The sequence below is a fragment of the Ursus arctos genome, unplaced genomic scaffold, assembly GCF_023065955.2.
Source record: "Ursus arctos isolate Adak ecotype North America unplaced genomic scaffold, UrsArc2.0 scaffold_3, whole genome shotgun sequence".
Lineage (NCBI taxonomy): Eukaryota > Metazoa > Chordata > Mammalia > Carnivora > Ursidae > Ursus > Ursus arctos.
In genome coordinates this window covers 75,696,224-75,710,871 of record NW_026622985.1, presented here as the reverse complement: position 1 = coordinate 75,710,871, position 14,648 = coordinate 75,696,224, and the positions used below count along the sequence as shown (strand labels likewise).

The 14,648-nt window shown below is 34.4% G+C and overlaps 1 protein-coding gene across 3 annotated transcripts in view; it reads left to right on the top strand.

Moving 5' to 3' along the window:
- WASL (WASP like actin nucleation promoting factor) overlaps positions 1–13,976 on the top strand; it is a 64,259-nt gene extending 50,283 nt beyond the window's left edge. For all 3 annotated transcript variants that reach the window (XM_026510305.4, XM_044387999.3, XM_044388002.3), the window contains 4 exons: positions 451–604; positions 5,122–5,642; positions 9,091–9,199; positions 11,358–13,976. In XM_026510305.4, coding sequence (XP_026366090.2) covers positions 451–604; positions 5,122–5,642; positions 9,091–9,199; positions 11,358–11,419 — 846 coding nt within the window. In that variant the 3' untranslated portion in view covers positions 11,420–13,976. The remainder of the gene's footprint in view (positions 1–450; positions 605–5,121; positions 5,643–9,090; positions 9,200–11,357) is intronic.
- The last annotated feature ends 672 nt before the right edge of the window (positions 13,977–14,648 follow it).

Here is a 14,648-nt window from a genome sequence, read left to right as displayed (position 1 = left end):
TTTTAACTACAGTGTTAACTCCACAGCAGTTAGAATGCCTCTTTGTGTTGGGCTCTGTACAGGATGCTGAGGTTATAAGGAGGTCCTTTTTGAAATTTTCAAATTGACTTACTTTTTAAATTTGTGATTATACCTAAATCTTATTTAGTAATAGATGAACATTGGAGATGTCTGAATCATGAATGGATTAGTAAAACTCTAAATGAGATGCCTTCTTTTTTAAGATAGGGAACAAAAAAAGAAAAATTTATTCTCTGTTCTTATCTTTTCTATTTTTTTTTTAAATAAGAAAGGTTAGTTGGTTTATAAATAATCTAACCATGTTAAAAGTGTATAAATTTAAAATAATTTCATAAAGGGCACAGATGAGAACTAAATTTGAATTTGATCATGCTTATTTTAAAAAATTGAGATAGATTTTATAGTTAACAGTTACTTTATCTGTTGTAGCTGAATAATTTGGATCCAGAATTGAAGAATCTTTTTGATATGTGTGGAATCTCAGAGGCACAACTTAAAGACCGAGAAACATCAAAAGTTATATATGACTTCATTGAAAAAACAGGAGGTGTAGAAGCTGTTAAAAATGAACTGCGAAGGCAAGGTAACTTTTTTTTTCTTTTCTATTCAAGCATTCTAATCTTTTTTTTCCTTGTGAATTTTTTGAGGTCATTTTCATGGAAGACAGCTACACACATTCATGTGAACTTTCCTTAAAGTTAAATTCAATTTGAATTTATAGATAAGTAGTTTGGCCTGGCTGCTTTGCATTATTTTGATATAACTAAAAAATTTGATCAGGTTTTTCTTACAAAAACTCTTCTTTGCCACCTTATTCATTTGGGCTTGGTTTTCTTCTTCCTAGTTTTTGTGTACTGGAGCAAAAGCTCCGGTAAAAGCATTCTTCTAAGGAATTTAACTGTCATTTAGATTAGGTATTTGACTTACCTGTATCTTTTTCACTACTGATGTTCATTCAGTCTTTCATTCATTCATATGTTCAGTGGCTTTTTTTTTTTTTTTTGTCAGCACTCACCTCCACTCAGGATATTTAGATGTAAATAAACCATTTCTGTCCTCAGAAATCTTACAGTCTAGAGTGGAAACAAGTATACAGTCCATAGTTGCTATTGTAGAAACGCAGTGTTAGTTTAAATGAAACTAGTGTGATGCTAATTTATCTTATTTTTTGAAGAAATTACATTTCCAGATTCTGTGGATTTTTAATGAAAACATCTTGGGCATAGCACTGTTGTTTTTAAATGCTCCCAGAGTAAGTCACGTTTACAATTAGTGTGTTCCTTGACTCTCTTTTTGTCCACTGTTAACACACACACTTTGGCATTACTCTACCAGATGTCACCCGGCATCTCTCTGAGCTCTCTGAATTTATAAGTTTATAAATCACTCTTGACATTTACTAGTTCATCCATACATCTGCCCTCACACCTGAATTCCTGTGACTAAGAGTTGACTATATTAACTTGATTGGGTTTGTTTTTCAAACTTTATTGTGATTGCTCTAGCTGCTTTCAAAGCATCAAATTAGGCAAAGTCTTTCCTCAGTTGAATTACCTAAAACAAAAAAATATACAGGCATTAAAAAAACATGCTTTGGGAACAAAGTTATATTCTTGTCATACTCAAGAATCTGACTCCCACATTGGAATCTTTTAGACACCAAAGAATGATTTTATAGAAGGTAGATCTTTTCAAAGGAAGAGTAAAAAAACTAATGATTTATTAAGGAAATGTTTTCCAGGGAGAACATGTAATGTGTTCAAAAGTATTAAAAAAATTAGAGGAGAAGTTTATGAAGTTGTCTTAAAAATATATTTTGTAAAAAAAAACATGTATAGTAAAATCTACTGAATCAAATCTCTTGAAATTTGTTTTGTAAAATTATGTAATCAGGTTTTTAAAAGTAGTAGACTTGTGATTTCCAACTTTTTTTTTTTTGTACATCTGTGCAATTGTTTGAAGGCCATTAACTCAATTATCTGTGTAGGTCCACCACAATGGAGTGGTATGTATGCGGGATGTTATTTGACCCAGTGCTCTAAATTATGCATGCTTTGATGTGTTTATTTTCAAAGAAGCTAGAGTTCATTTATCCTGTTTCCAAATCTAACATCTAGTGAGATTATTTGCCCTCTACTCAAACTAATTTATTTCTATATGAGTCCGAGCTTATATTTCATCTATACTTTAGATAATTCTAATGAAATTCTCTAGATATTTTAAAACACCTCTTACCCACAGCACCACTGTTTTTATTGTTGCTTATTATACTTATTCCTAGTGATTGCTTTTCATACTTGGCGTTATTTCAGTAACCTATACAAAATATAGTTAGATTTTTACATTAATTTGGTTCAGGGAGGGGGTACTTAATATAAATACACACACAGTTAGTTCTATAAATGCCTACTCAGGGAGTTGTCAGTATTCCCATAAATTTAAATTTGTGTCGAATAGCATTTTTCTGTTTGCTTTACTTTGATGAGAGTGCATAAGAGCAGTTCTTTAATGTTTCCTGAATTCTATAATACTATATTTCTTTTAAATATTATTTTTATATTGCTTTATAATTTCTGCCTATAATACCTGTAAATGTCAAATATCTAGAGAGCTAGTTATCTATTACTCTTAATGTTGACCTGCAATAATAATTTTTAAGTATATGAGCTTTTTTTGTAGTATAACCTCAAGACAAGTTTTCTTCCTGTGTCAGTCTTTCTTCCTTTTTAACTAAACTTCGATACTAAGAAGTTTTATTTGCTGTAATTTTTGTCTCATACTTTTGACTTTATTTCTTTTTTAGAAATCTAAGAACTATTGTCATTCTGATTCTGGTGTTTGTGGTGACTCAGAGTTTTGCAAGTCTCAAGGCCATCAGATTTTCTCTTGGTGTGTGTGGTATCTGCTTAGCAGGCGTTTTTTATGTGTGGAAACATCTAACTCCCATTGTGCCCTTTCCTCTCCTTTTTTAATTCTTTCACATTTTTATGTTGGGATATGGCATGTTTTTTGCATACTTATTTTTATGTAGAAATAATACGGACTATAAAAAAATAGAAAGTTGGTAATAGAGATTTTCCTCATAAAAACGTAGAGACGTTTCCAGTCACTTTTCAAGATCATAGAAAGGCTGAACTTGTGCTATGCCCAAACTGGATGTAGTTATTAATTTACTCACAATCAATTAAGGCTTCCCTTTTCCCTAGGCAATGATTTAATGTCTATTCCAATTAATAATAGCTAGAACCCAAGTTATACCAATAAAGGTACTTACTACAAGTTCAAAAGAACTTTTATTCTCTCTACTGAAGAAATACATGATTTTACATATAAAAGATTGTGGATTCAGAGTCCTCGATGAGACCATGAGAGATGACTTACTAATACTTTTTATAGTAGGATAGGGTGGGTATCTTGATTAACAAACAAGTAAATCATTAACTATTTGAAATATAAACCTTAGACTGATTAAAATTGCTGGTAGTATGTGATGTACTATCCCTATTCAGAGTATACATAATACATTTATGTCATATCCTCCTGGTTTTGCTCTTCTATTAGAAAATATGTTAGAAAAGGACTTTGCTTTTAGCAAGTTTAATAAGTCTCCTTCCTCACTTTGGATCCAGTCAGAAAATTGGGTAGACCTTTGCTGCAACACTCAGACCTCCAGTGTGCCTTGAATGTAAATCATAGGAACTTCCCTCTGTGATGGCTGACATCTAAGTGGGGTAACTCTCCTGTTTGCAGATATATATTATTTCCACTTTTAAAAGTTTGTATGCAAGGAGACAGTACCCTGTGAGTATTGGTCTTTCTGCATATTTTATCTAATGTTTATATTTGGTAGCATATTTCCCATGATTGTCCCAAATTAAATTGGAAGATACCATTTTATTTCCTTTGAAATGAGGGCTTTTTCCCCCCTCTCGGTATCATTGTATTATTGAACATCTAAATGTGCTTGTTGTCGTTTGTAGTTAGGGTTGGCATTTGTATTTTGTAAGCTTATAGAACTATCCATCAATAACATAGCTTATATCACTAAATACAAATAGTTTTTATGTATTCTAGGATTTCTCTCCTAAAAATAGTTAATTTTTCTCTCTAGTCCTTAAATGAATGGAGAAGTAATGAAGTTCATTATTAATATAAATTTGTGTTGTATACCGTTGGTAAACTCATGTCTCCAGAAATGTAATACATGTGTACTTTGAATTTGTTTCCTTGTTATATCTTACATTTTTACTTAAGTAGAAAAAGAATGTGAATATCATTAATACCAGAGTAGTGTTAATATTTTATTAATAACTTTGGTTTTTCAGTGTGTAGAAATTCTGTTAATTTATTAATAGTTAGTTGTGTCTTCTGACTCAGTAGTTGAATATTTCACCTGAGCAAGCTTCGCTTACTGCCGTCACTAGAATTACTTACCATCTTATAGAAATATGGAATATTATATATATTATTATATATTATAATATATTGTATTAGAGTATATTACTGTATGTTTTTACACCTAGTCTATTTTTAGAGAATAAGACATAAAATATAAATGTAAGGTGGCAAAGGTTTAAATTTTAAAAGAAAAAGTATTCAATTTGGGTTTAGCTCAGATTAACCTGAATAAACTCTGATAGGTTATGCTACATCAGCTGTTTAATTCTGAATGTAAATTAATTTTATAAAATAACTAAATAAACTCAGTTCTTTAAAGAGGGAAAGTATCCATTAATTTTTATGAAAATGTTAAATAATGCTAATTGACCAAAGTGTTTAATTTTGTTGTGATATTTTTGTTGTTATATAAGAAAGTGTTTATTCCCTTACTTCAGAAGTGATGCTGATTCCTAAAAACTACATTCTACAGTTTTAGCTAATATTTTTCAAGAAACAACAACAAGGTGATCTTCAGTTGAGTATTCCCAAATAGAATGATGAGAGATCATCTGTGCTCACATATCCTTGTAAACTACAATACAAAGATGAGGCCTGTTTTTTCTTGTGTCATTTTTTTTATGTATCTCGAAGTAAGTTTTTTTTTCAGTATGATTTTGTGTGGGGAAAAAGCATGCTTTCCTTTTTCTGTTTTTATTTCAGCACCACCTCCTCCACCACCATCTAGGGGAGGGCCGCCTCCTCCTCCCCCTCCTCCACATAGCTCAGGCCCTCCGCCCCCTCCTGCCAGGGGCAGAGGCGCTCCTCCTCCACCACCTTCAAGAGCTCCCACTGCTGCACCTCCACCGCCGCCTCCGTCCAGGCCAGGTGTAGGAGTCCCTCCACCGCCACCAAATAGGATGTACCCTCCTCCACCTCCAGCGCTTCCCTCCTCAGCACCGGCAGGGCCTCCACCACCACCTCCACCTCTGTCGTTGGCGGGGTCAGCGGCACCACCCCCGCCACCTCCACCTCCGCCTCCACCGGGGCCTCCGCCCCCCCCTGGCCTCCCTTCTGATGGTGACCATCAAGTTCCAACTCCTGCAGGAAACAAAGCAGCTCTTTTAGATCAAATTAGAGAGGGTGCTCAGCTAAAAAAAGTGGAACAGAACAGTAGACCGGTATCCTGCTCTGGAAGGGATGCACTTTTAGACCAGATACGACAGGGTATTCAGCTGAAATCTGTAAGTAATCTGTTCTTTTCAGTTTAGACTATCTGTTGTAATGGAATTTTAAAGTAATTTATAAGACAACTTGGGAAGTCTTTATTTCACTTTTTGCTTTCTTTCTCTTGGTATTCGTGTTTTTAACCCTTTGAATTTCTGATACTTTTACATACCTTAAAATACACACTGATACTTTTACATACCTTAAAATACACACATTTATACCTATACCTGTGTAACCATATATATATATATATATATATATATATGTAAAACCATTCTGTAATCGAAATATCACCCCAGAAATTCCCTCATGCCTCTTTCCAGTTAGTCCCCCTCTTAAAAAAAAAATCACTAATCTGGTTTCTGTCACTGTAGATTAGTTTTGCCTATTCTAGAACTTCATGTAAGTGGAATATTCCAACATGTTTGCTGTTCTAGACTTCACTTCTGAATACAATTTACTTTAAAGAAAAATCTTCAAACTTTGGAGAAGTAAGCCCTACTTATAACCAATTATTATCACCTTGGTAAGTTCAAACCATTACCTTTATGAAAACTAAACTGTATTCTAAAGTTCCTGTGTTCTGAAGTTTAGATTAGTAGAGAATCCAGCTCTGCAGAAAATGGAAAGAGTTTGGATAGTGGTGGTAAATAATTTTGAAATCTCTGTACTGGATGAGGCAGAAGTTGGCAAACTGGTTTTTTTTAAAGGACCACATAGTAAATATTTTAGGCTTGCAGGCTAATGTGGTCTGTGTCACAACTACTCAGCTCTGCTGTTGTGCCACAAAAGCAGCAGCATAGACCATGCATAACTGAATGGGCATGACTGTGTTCTATAAAGCTTTTTTTAGGGACACTGAAATTTGAATTTCGTATAATTCTCACATGTCGCAAATATTCTTTTGATGTTATTCCAGCCATATAAAAATGTATAATTCACTTTTTACTTTAAAAAGTTCTACAAAAATAGGATGGATTAGATTTGGCCCATGGGCAATAGTTTGCTGACCCCTTTTCTAGAACCTAAACTGCCTGCATTCACATACTTCCTTCTGAGAGTACGTGTAGTGTGCCAGCTCCAACAGGAACGTTTGCTCTGCGGGGCTTCAGACAGGTAATGGGCAGTAGATTTTTCTATGCGGTAAATAAAGATGAAAGAAGGGGATTTTAATTGAAAATTATTTTGTGACGTAGAGAATTATGGTAACTTTCTAAATCTCCAAAGCTTTGGCTAGGAAGAGAATGATGGATAGGGAACACAGCTAATTGAATGAAAACATTTAAACATGGTCATAGCACAGATTTAAAAAACTCTGATCTTTAAAACGTATCTAGAACTTTTTCTTGCCACGTGATCAACCCGTGAGCACTGGTCTCTGCTCCGTCTCCGCCTTTAGTTTAGACTAAAGGTTTCTCAGGAACAGTTGAAGAATTTTGAGCAGTTGTTAGTGGGAAGAATTAGTGTCGAAATGACCACAGTCATGGTGAATAACAGGTTTTAATGGAGTCATTTTCAAGCTTGTAGCTTAGAATCTATGCCACCTCTGTGTCACTCATTCCCACATTTTCCGCTCTTAACTTACCTTTTTGTTTCTCTTTCCTATTTCTTCTCTCTTCCACAATCAACTTTTGTTTCTGTCTCTCATTTGCTGATACTTATTAGGTGTTATTTTTAATGAATTAGTTGTGTCCTCTTTTCATAATTTAAAAAGTTGCTGAATTAAATTCACTATTTATTTTCCCCATCATCACTTCTTCCCATCCCATCCCTACTCTCTCCCTGCCCAAAAAACCCTGTAAATTGATCTCTGCATTTCTTTTAGAAAAATGTGTTCCATACTAAGTGTGGGCCATCCTTACCCTAAATAATCACTCTTTAAAAAATAACTGCAGAGTAATATCCTAGAGGGCATAAATAAGTGAATTATTAGCATGTTATATATGTGATCTGAGTACATAATTTTATTTCATTTTTAGGAAACCATTCTGTGGCTGAAATTTCTGTGTTTCTTTAAACAGTCCATATAAATCATTTATTCAGTGATGAAAATTACTAACAAGATCACAGATTAAAGAGCTGGCAGGAAGGGTATCAGTATTCACTTATATATATTTTGAATTCCATGTTCACAGTACCTCACACAGCACCATGTCCAAGTCAGTGCTTTAGAAAACGTGTTCACGGCAGTGTCGTGCTCCTGCAGTGTTCCCTGCCTAGTATTACCAGCTTGCTTAAAGGGAGTCTGTTTCCCCTTATTACTAGTACACGTCTTTGAGAGCCCCGTGCTGACATTCAAAGCTCTGAAACTGTTTCTGTTGTCTTTTTCATTTGTAGCATTTCCGTACCAGTAATAGTTAACATCTGGTCTCTAAAAACCTTAAATACTAATGAATGGTCAGTATCTTATGGGGAATTACTTCGAATATTTTTAAAAGAAAAAGATCTATAAGTCCAGAAAGACGAGTAGTATTAGGAGAAGAGTTGTAAAGACCAAACATAAGAAGTTTGCCCTAACAAAGTAATTTTGGGGGGGGGAAGTGATAGAGTTGAAATGAAACAGCTGTGTGATTTCATTTTTAATTATACTTGTATTCTACCTTTACATAGGAAATATAATTCCAGAGAGACAAAATTAACAAAATGAATATTTTGTATAAATGACTGCTCATTTTAGTCAAAGTACACTTAGAGCAGTACTTCCTAAAATTTTTTTTCCCCCTGAATCTCTACAGATTTTCTGTATTTTCTCTTTTTTTAATGAGAGTTTAAATCAGGGAGTATTTTGTATAGAAATTAGATTTTAATGAGACCCCTTGAGGTTGATTTTTTTTCCCCCTTGAATGTAGTTGGTTGCCTTGTGAAGTAGGTAGATTTTGAAAGCTACCTAACTGATCTCCTTGAAGAGATGTTATATGCTATGAGAAAGTAAGTTCATTTTGAGTTAAAATTATGTATATATAAACATAGTATATAACGTTATAGAGCTTGTTAGTAAAGCTGAGTTTTTATAGGCAAGCAGAAGTCTCTTCAGTTGCTTTTAGATATCTTAAGTGTCCTTCTCACCTAAACAACTCCAAGAATCTGGATATTACCTTAGTTTTGTTAAAATGTTCCTTGATAATAGTTTCAAGGTTTCATCAGCTAAGGCTTTGTGTACTAGAAAGAAAATGAACAGAAGTAATCCATATGAAGGGCACGTATTATTTAGGGAAAGGTTTGTTATTTTAAAATTTGGAAATGTGTTGATGGCTTTATACATTAAGGAGTATATGAATAATTATTTTAAGGCAGCAGTTTATTTCTTCTTAACTTAGTTAATCCTGTCCTGGGCTTGTGTGCTCTTCCCCCCCCCCCTCCTTTTTTTAAATAGGAAGTGATTCTAAAAAAGTTAGACTTTCTGGAGACAAAAATTTTTTGCTAAGAATTTATTTCTAAATCTTGCTAACTGTCTTTTCCAAGGTATCTGATGGCCAAGAGTCTACACCACCAACACCTGCACCCACTTCAGGAATTGTGGGTGCATTAATGGAAGTGATGCAGAAAAGGAGCAAAGCCATTCATTCTTCAGGTATATTTACATGTACATAAGTATATATAATTTTAGTATTTGAGTTTTATTTTCTTTTGATTTTATGATAGTCTTTGTTAGCTTTTCCTCTGCTGTTGAGGCCGTTATTAAGCACATGTATACCACCATGTAAGTGGATATTACTTTCAAAAGGGAAAGCAGTGGGTCTTGCTGATACGATGCTTGAGGTTTACTAAAGAGCTTCCCCAGCATGATGTACCAGAATTAGATCTTTGTTCTTATAGAATCTATTATTTACTCCCTATGGACCTCAATTTTCTTATTTGTTGTTGGAGAGAATTCATGAATCATGATTGATATGAAGAATAAATAAAATAATACTTAACCAGATTACCTAGCATATATAGTAAGCGCTCAATAAATGTCATTTTTCTTCTCTTCGTTTCTTTATAAGGATGTGGATATCTAGGATCTATTACCAATATTTATCTTCCTTAAATAGACATATTTATTCTCATACTGTGTGATAGAGAGAGAATAGGCTATTTCATTCTGTAGATATTTATTGTGGGATAATAAAAAAACAACAAAAATCCCTGCCTTCATGGAGCATGAATTCCAGTGAGAGGCAAACAGTAAACAAACTAAGTTAGAAAAATATATAATATGTTAAATGGTGATATGTATACTAAGGACAAAAATTAAGCAGAAAGGGAGATATAGGGACTTACAGGATGTGGGAGGGAAGTTCATTTTGAAATAGGATGAGGCCTAACTGAGGTGACATTTGAAAAAAAGACCAGAAGGAGTTCAGGGAGTAAACCATATAGAAAACTGGGGAAAATGTGTTCATTCAGGTGGAAAGAACAGCCAGTGCAAAGTCCCTGAGGTTGAGGAACATCAGTGAGGCCAGTGTGACTGAGTAGGGAAGGAAGGGAAAGAATAGTAAGGTAATGAAGTATGAGAGATAGTAGGAGGCCAGTAGTAAGGCTTTGGAGGCCATGAATATGATGGGAAGCCACTGGAAGGTCCTTAGCAGAGGAATGGCAATGATCCAAGCAAGAGACAGCAAAGATTTGAATCAGATTGGTAGCACCAGTGAGCTGGGGTTGAATACTAGGTATATTTTGACTGTGGAGTTTGCTGATGAATTGGAAGTGAGGTTTGGAAAAAAGAAAGGACTGAAAGATGACTCCCAAGATTTTTGACTTGAGCATGAAAGGGGTGAAATTTTCATTAATGGAGTGGGATAAGATTTAGGAGGGGCAGGTTTGAGAGGAAAGATCAGGAGTTTGGGTTTTGTAAATATTAAATTTGAGATACTTACTAAAAATTCAAACATAGATGTGGTGTAGGCATTTGGTTGTGAGCCTGGAGTTGAGGGGCAAGGTCTGGACTGTTATAATAAATTTGCATGTCATTAAAATAGCCGTGGTATTTAAAGTTACAGAATGGGATGGGATCATTAAAGAAGTGGATATAAATAGAGAAGAGAAGGTGTAATAAAGTCTGAAGGCTGGAGAGTGCAGTGTCTTAGAAGACACATGAAGTGTTTGAAGGAGGATAGAGTGACAATCTGGGTCAAATGTGCGTGATCGGTCAAGAAAGCGAGAGCAGGAAATTGACCTTTAGCTTTAGCAACAGTAAGTCATTGGTGACCGGGAGAGAGCAATGTCACTAGGTTCAGGAGAAAATAGGAGGGTAGGAAGGGAGGCTGGGTATTTGGATGGCCTGCTCTGTCTCCTTAGTGGCTCAGTGTCGTCAGTGTCAATGAGTTTCCTGCCTATCACTGGAATTATAACTGGAATTGGTAGCTGAACAATCTGTCAGGTGTATTTTTTACAACTTTTCTTTAAAAATACTCATTAAAGGGGCCTCTCTTAGATTTGAAATGTGTGAAAATTCAGAGGCCAACCCAAATGTGGGTTTACATATAAAGAAACACTGGTTGAAATTCACTACACGGATATTAAGGAACTAGAACCCAAGTCTTCTGACTCCTGTTCTGATCTTCAACTGACCATCATACTCTTTAGATGTATTTTATTTGATTCCCATTTTAAATTGTCCTAGTAACCAGATTCCTCCAGAATTGGATGGTTTTGTTTCAAAAGTTAAATAATTGGAGAAATCATTCAAGAATCATGTATTTATTTATTTATACATGTTTTGATTGTTTGCCTTGATTTTCTTCTAGATGAAGATGAGGATGAAGATGATGAAGAAGATTTTGAGGATGATGATGAATGGGAAGACTGATCTATATATTATATATATATATTTTTAAGGTGAAATACTAAACACTACTTTCTGTCTATGGATTCTGTAAAATTATCATGTAAATGTTCTACCAATTTGCTGTATATTTTTGTTGCCTTTTTTGCTTTTTTTTTATTAATCTGTGCAATACCTCATTTAATCTGTAAAGGTTTGTCAAAATCCTCTACAAAGCTACTCCCTGTTATTGTGTGCAAGTTTACACCAGGATGCTCACTTAATTTGTGAATATTTTTTTCATTCCATCAACAAGGGAGTTTAAATATTATATGTGAGACTGACAAAAACCTTAATGTAATTTAGTTATAATGCCAGAAGGAAAACACTATTTTCATACCCTACTTTTTCTGTACCTAAATTTTCTTATTAAAATCTAGTATAGCACTACATTCTTTTTTAAGTGATACAGACCTTAGTTTATTTAGCCTCTTCATTTTGAACACCATGCTACATGAATGTTGAAGCTGACACATTGCACAGTTCTCTAGACATCACTACACTGATGCAGTTTCTCAAGTTGTAGCAATATGCTCTGCATAATGTCACTACGGAGACACTAGTTGGGAAAATCAGTAACACACCTCTTACAACAATATTGCCTGTTCTTGTACAGAAGTGGTATTTGGAGGCTGGAATCATGAGGCGACCTTGCATACCTGTACTTGACTGAGATTATTTTTATGCTATAGCAAATGTGGCAGGCTCTTTTTAGCAAAAATTTAAAAATATTTTTGGTATTACTCTTAAACAGTTGTTTAAGTTTTTGCAGTTTGGGGAATTTTAGGGGTAATATTCTACATGAGCTGAAGGAGGCTCTACTTCAGTATCTGGTTAAATACACTATAAAAATCAGAACATTATAAAAATGATGTGGAATTATTTTTATTGTGTAGTCTGTATGGATTGAGGTATTCAGAAATACCAGCCATACAAATCGAATCTAGCTGGCAAAGGTTAACACTGTAATGCTGAACCTATTACGCTATTTAAAATTTTTTTTTATAATTGCTCAAGGTTTTTGTCAAATGTCAGGTGAAGGGTTACATTTTTCTTAAAAGATTGGTGGTCCCAGTGTCATATTTCTTGAAACATAACTGAGAATGATAGATTCTTTTTTTTTTAAATAAAACTTTACAACCTGCACATTTGTTAGGTATACTAAATGATGCGTTAAAATTAGGGTTTCCTTGCCTCTCTACAATACACTAATCTGCCTAAAGGTGGTTGTTTTCATATTTATAGTGCTAATTATCATACCTACCTACTTTAAATTTTAGGTAGAAAAACGATCTGATTTAAATACAGACACGTATTTTTCTCACATTGAGTCATATGCAGAATGTAGTTCCAAATGTATTTCAGTACTATAATCGCAATATCCAACTAAAAATTAAGCTCTCTAGAATTGTACCGACCAAAATCTAGTATTGGCATGATCTTGACAGGCTGGACCTGCAAGATATGGCTTGAATTTTAACCAGTTATCACATAATCTCTAGTGATCATGCATCTAGTTATCATAAGAAATAATTTAAAAGGTTTTGTTGCTGAAAGCAGTAAGTGGTGCAGTAAGATAGTTAAGTTATTCAAAGAATGTTACCTTTCTTGGAAGAGTAATTTAAACACAGGGGAAAGATTCTAGACTTTTTGTTTCTTGTAAAAACAGTGCCCTCTGCTGCTAGAAACCTTTTTCTGCTTACTCTCATTTTTACCGTGGCTTGAGCTCAGTGACGCTGAGTCTGGTGTGGATGAGGCCGGACAACCACTAACCAATAGAGTTAGGAATTTGTGCAAATGGTAAATAGAACATTATAATTATTTTAAGTATTATTAAGCATCCTCCTTTTTTTAAATTTTGACATTATAAAAAACATTTTAAAGATCCTAGAAATGTCTTTAAGGTAATGCCAATTTAAGATCTCTCTGAAATTTTGGCCGAGGAATTCAGGGTTCTCCAGCTAACTTCGGTGTGATAAATATTTATCAGGAGCTGCTCTGAGTAAAAGGATATCAATTCTTTGAGTTGGAAACGATTTTAAACATGTAAGATGGGTATAAAATTTGCCAAAGGTAATTGAGTTTATTCTTTTTGAAGGAAAAAAAAGGCTTTCTGTTGTTGCACAAAGTCTAAATTTCTATTGGTTGAAACACAGCAGCTGTGGAGTTCAGTCCAGCCATGAAGACTAAATCCGCTGTAGATGTGAAGGTTGCATGTTTCGGTCCTCCACCACCTTGCACTGTGGGCAGCACTATACCTGTGCGTTGTCTGAAAGCCTCCCATGTATACTGCAGCTAAATGATTGTCTGATAGCCTTCGCATTTAACAAACTAGCATGAGGCTTTTTATATGCTACGTGATAGACAATTTCAGCTAGCCACATATTGTATGTGTGAGATTCATAAAAACTTTTCAATCATTCATTTCCATTTATCAACCGAAATTTTGTTTAGTATGTGAATTTTTTTGAAATGTATAGTGATAGGATGTTGCACTGGTGGCAATTCATCATGGAGCATAATAAAATTAATTTGACCCAAATAGGCTAAAATGCTGTGTTTTTCTTTATTGTTAAGAGATCAAAACAATTTTTTTAACTGCAGATTATAGTAAAGGGTACACAGCAGTGAATGATGATGGTTGAAGTTTTCAGCAGACTGCATGCCCTGAGAGAGTGTGCCATTAAATAAACACGGTGAGCAAAAAGAATGTTACACCCTGTTCTGCTGAGAAACGTGCCAGCTGCTCAGCAGCTCCCTGGAAGCCACTGCTGGGGTATACGGAGCATTCACATTGCAAGGTCAAACTGGAGCTCTTTGGCGTACCAAAAATGTTGACGTTCCCTAAAATCAGAATGATACTGCAGTTTACTGGTCATTTCAGTAAAAGCCAAATATAGCAGTTCATGTGGGACCTAAGTAGTTCTTAATAAATGGTATCAAAGGTGGTACTTTAAACAGGAACCTCAGTTTTGATAAATAGAATTTTCTGTGCTGCTGACTTTGGCACAAGTGGGTGTCTGAGATTAAACTGAGTTATGGAATCTAGTGTGTAGGATGCTACAAAATGCCTTCTAAGAGCTTTAGCCACATTTAAACATTTCAATAATACATCCTATTAAAAATTCCTTTCTGTACAAATGTGAACACTTAAGAATGTATTAACCAAACTTTAAAAAAAATTTTTTTTTTGAGAGACAAATGCCTCAGAATT